A 5,060-nucleotide genomic window follows, 5' to 3' on the forward strand; every position below is an offset into this window, starting at 1 on the left:
TTCATTAGAGAAACCGATTCTCTTAATTTTAGAAGATTAACAATTTATCAATTTTGTCTTTATTATAAAAGTAAAAGAGTAATAAATAAAAGAATGGGAAGCCCCGTCACGAGGCTCTCGTCTCTCGACTGTGGGAGAGCCACGACTGTAGCATTGAGACACTATCAACGTGGCACTCTATACCACCACTGACATATAATATAACTCCGTCAATAGCCCCACTCTGCCTAATGCCACTGCCCCCTGTATAAATAACTTCTCTACAGCTTGAAATTTTTGCCTGTAGTCAGGACCAGACAAACACACATGCACACACCCTTTGCTAGCCCAATTCATAGTAAGTGAGGTAGCCATCTCCAACGTTAGCCTTTCAATTTGTTGTCTGCATTATATTGTATAAACATATAGTGGCAGATATTGGACAAATTACATACATAAGACATGGGAAGGGCTCCTTGTTGTGAGAAAGTGGGATTGAAGAAAGGGAGGTGGACAGCAGAGGAAGACGAAATCTTGACCAAGTACATTCAAGTCAATGGGGAAGGTTCCTGGAGATCGTTGCCAAAAAATGCAGGTACTAAATATGTTTATTGAAAGTGTTAATAGCGTTATTACCCTTTTTGTTTTTGTTTTTTGTTTTTGTTTTTGTGAGCTTCAAGATCTAATTTGTGCAATTGATTGGTTTCTCTCTGACTGGCATTTTATTTTTTGGATTTTTAAGGATTACTAAGATGTGGGAAGAGTTGCAGATTGAGATGGATTAACTATTTAAGAGCTGATCTCGTAAGAGGGAACATTTCTGTGGAAGAGGAAAGTATCATCGTTAAGTTGCATGCTTCTTTTGGCAATAGGTTAGTATCAAAACTAATTTGATGCATATTTCTAAGATTCAACCCATTTATTTCTATGATTCAAAAAAGGAGACGTGTTTCTCATGTGAGATAATTTTGTCTCGCGTAACACATAAAAAATAGTTGAAAGATAACAAAAAATGAATTTCATTTAATTTTTTATATACATGAAATAATTTTATCTTATATAATATGATAAATATATTTTCCTTTAAAAAGAAAAACTCTATTCCTAATCTTCACGGCTAAAATACAAAAGCAATGAGAAATAATTGAGTAGATGGCCATCATATGTGTTTACATTGCTATAAATGAAAGTCTATTTTATTCCATTTTATTTAATCTTTTTTTTCTGAATTTAGTTTATGGAATGAAGCTATTATAATAAAATTACAATTCTTATTGTTCCGTCTTATCAAATAATTGCATTAAAATCTTATTAAAGTTTAATTATAATAATTTTGTTTCATTTCATTCTAATGAACCTAAATTTGACACATCATTATTTTTGATCAAATGAGAATTTCATAATATTTTGCTAATATTTTTTAATAAAGAGTTAAGCTTTTATTTTCGGAATTTACACAAATTATATTCAGAACAACTTCACAAAAGTTATTACCAATTAAGAGACAGATCGGGACGATGCATGTATCTCGTGCACTGAATATAGTATATAATATAAAGTCTGACAGCGAGATAAACCAATCATTCAATATCTCATATAAGATGTCAAATTCTAAATTTGATATCGGTCTCAAAAGATCTTACTTTATATATATATAGATAGATTTATATTTCTGCAGTGTAACAGTCAAATACTTGTCATATATGTACGTGAAAGTATTAAATGTGAAGAATCATAACCATATAAAATATGAAAGCATTAAATATGAAAAATTATAACTATACAACTGTTATTGCTATATGTAAAGCGACGGTAGAAATAATATATATATATATAGGAATTTGTATTTATCATTTAACATGATACAAAAAAATTTCTTACACCCATAATATTTTATGGGATCCACACTTTTTGAAGCAAAAAAAAAAAACTACGGGACACAAAACGAATCTCTATAACATTACACAATAAATTTTCTTACTATATAACTCTTATAAAATTCATATATATAGCGGGTTAAAAGATTAATGCATGCAGTCCTTTTCACCAAAAGAAAATATTAATGCCGTCTTATTCAATGATGCCTTCTGCACACTGCATTAAATGCCTTTAGGCGTGTCCTATGGTGCAATAATAAAAGTTTCCTTTTATATAACGAACAACATTACAACACAAGTTGTAGGGTAAGAAGATTAATTAATATCTTATTTTGTTGGGTATTTGATGTCCAATAGGCAAAATTAATTTTTCTTAATATCAATGAATAAAATAAAATTAATTATAATAATATACTTTTATATGTATATATATTATGCATTATTTTGTGATAAAGCTTTTGCCTTGGTAACTTCAGGTGGTCTTTGATAGCAAGTCACTTGCGTGGAAGAACAGACAATGAGATAAAAAACTACTGGAACTCTCACTTGAGCAGGAAAGTTTACAGCTTCCGAGGGTCAATTAATAAAGACATCACCGAGCCAGTGATCGTCGATATTCCTCCCAAGCGGAGAGTTGGTAGAACCAGCCGGTGGGCCATGAAGAAGAACAAAATTTATGCCCAAAATGGTGTTGAGAGACCTAAACAAAGTGTCACTCATCAAAATAATGAAGTAGTTCCGCTTCCTCCAACCCCTGCACTAGAGAGCGAAAACTGTTCTAGCACGATAATGGATTTCATGGTTTTGGACCCTGCAAAGGAAGACAAGATAGATAGAGAAGAACTAGCTGATGGGTCAAGCACTAGTTCCCATCAGCAAGAAATTACTCAAGAAGATAAAGAAGGAGGAGGCACTACACAGTGCCTCAACGGTGAGAAAGAAACTGACGATTTGTTAGGACCATGTCAGGAGGTTATTAATGATGGTGAGGTGTTTTGTTTTAATGACATCATGGGCACATGTTTTATGGAAGCAAGTGGGGTTTTGACCTCTGGGGAAGAAAGAGACAGCACTGATGATGTCGTGGGAAATGAAAATGGGGACACGTGTACTGACAAAATGATAAAAAGTGATGACCCAGAGAGTAGTGTGAATCACAGCTCGAATGGGGAGTTACATTCTTGCTCTTCCATGGGTTCTATGGATGATTACTGGGATTGGGAGAGCTTCATACAGTTGAACCATGAAGAGGAGTCAGTGTCATGGGAAAACAATGAAAAAATGTTGACTTGGCTGTGGGATGATGATGATTGGGAAAAGGATTTTCTGAATTTTAGTGATATTGATCCTGAGAAACAAACTGCTATGATTGATTGGTTTCTCGCTTGAAGCACATGTACTCTTTCTTTTGGGTGTTATAAGATGTTCTTAGCTATTTTTTTTTCTCTCCTCTAACTCTTCCTTGATTTTGGAATGTAAAAACAATAAACAAGGTACCATTGTGATTTAGGGTAGATGTAACTATACCAAAAGATTTACACATCACTCTTGCACGATTAGTTTTGGATCGACTTAGATATTAGTTAAATACAAAAAAAATATATAATAATGTTTAGAATTCTATTTGGGATTTCAAACTTACATTACATGGTAGATTTTTTTATTTTTTTTTAGAGTAAATAATCTTTTGGATCTGACAAAAAATACGATTCTCACTTTAGTTACTTATAAAAAGAAATTAGTCGTCTGGTCCCTATGAAATTTAAAGTGGATTCATTTTAGTCCTTTTGATGGATTAATGTAGTTTTTTTTTTAAATTTGTGAGGGACCACGATTTTAACTAAATATGTTCATTTTGAATTTCTTAAGGACCTCGAGACTAATTTTTTTTGTAAGGAACTAAAATAGGAACCATATTTTTTATTAGGGACCTAAAAAGATATTTACTCTTATTTTTATTTTGTAAGGACATGGTAGATTATTAATTTCAAATATGATAAGTTACTTGCTTTTCACATGGAAAAACATATTAGGATGGTGGCTATCAGCTCTGTTACTAGATGAAACTTTATCTATATAAAGGGTGCTTGAACAAGTTTTAAACACACTAACAAAAATATAACAAATGCTTTAGAGAAAGAATTTAAAGGGAAAGCTCTTTCTAGTGTGAGAGAGTTAAAGAAAATATTAGCAAGATTATTTTCTCAAAGAAATAATTTTGTAATACTTGAGATATTTTTATAAGTCACTATTATTGGTGTTTTCTATACTTCTTGTTGTTGATTTTTTTGCATGTAAAATTAAAGATAAAGTGATTTAAGATGTATATGTTATAAGTTCAGTAAATTGTAATAATACGAAGAGACTTATATTTGACTTATGCTCACCTGACAAACTCGTGTGGTTAACCATGTTTTAAATTCCTAACAAAAAACGTTTACATTAAGAAATAAGTTCGTCAAACTACATTATGAATAACAAAAGTGCATAGAGGAACTGTGAAGTCTGGTGTCTGTAATAATTAAAATAAATAAATAAATTTAAGTGATGTAATTTTCGAATTGATTGCAAACTTATTCGCACAAGTAATGATATAAAAAAAGGGGAAAATATTTATCCTTTTAAATGACACAACTTATATCCTTTCACTTTTATAAGAGGTGAGATCCACACCTTTATATTTTTTTGTTCACTCTCTCTGTTTCTTTATCTATCTCTTTCTTTCACTTAAAATGACACAACTTTATATCCTTTAAATAATACACATTTTTTCCTATAAAAAAGGTCATAACTTAAGGCCTTTATTTTATTATACGATCTAAAAATAATCATGATTCCAATAACATTTTGTTAAAGAAATTAATTATAATAGGAAAAAATATTTATCCTTTTAAAAGATATAATTTTATGTCCTTTTATATCCCAACCGTTAATCAACCGTTAAAATTTAAAAGGACACAAAATTACATTCTTTAAAAGAATAAACGTTTTTCCATTATAATAACACTAATACATAAATTTTATCACAATTTCTCGTATTATTCAATGGTAATAAATCAGTTTATTTAAAACCAAATTTTAAAACCACTTAACTCCTATTTTTTATCATTTTTCGCTGTTATTTATTTATTTATTTATGTTTAGAGTCCGTTTTGATGAAAAAAGATTTCTCTCTAGATTTTTTTTTTTAAAGTATTTCTTGCT

The 5,060-nt window shown here is 30.5% G+C and overlaps 1 protein-coding gene across 1 annotated transcript; it reads left to right on the forward strand.

Annotated features, from left to right (window-relative positions):
- Positions 1-441: 441 nt before the first annotated feature.
- On the forward strand, positions 442-3,245 carry LOC133297972 (transcription factor MYB11-like). The gene is made up of 3 exons (XM_061497210.1): positions 442-574; positions 722-851; positions 2,333-3,245. The coding sequence occupies exons 1-3, from the start codon at positions 442-444 to the stop codon at positions 3,243-3,245; spliced, it is 1,176 nt and encodes a 391-aa protein (XP_061353194.1).
- Positions 3,246-5,060: the final 1,815 nt, after the last annotated feature.

The sequence above is a fragment of the Gastrolobium bilobum genome, unplaced genomic scaffold (assembly GCF_033153095.1).
Source record: "Gastrolobium bilobum isolate Gb01-03AN ecotype WA unplaced genomic scaffold, APGP_CSIRO_Gbil_v1 utg26078, whole genome shotgun sequence".
Lineage (NCBI taxonomy): Eukaryota > Viridiplantae > Streptophyta > Magnoliopsida > Fabales > Fabaceae > Gastrolobium > Gastrolobium bilobum.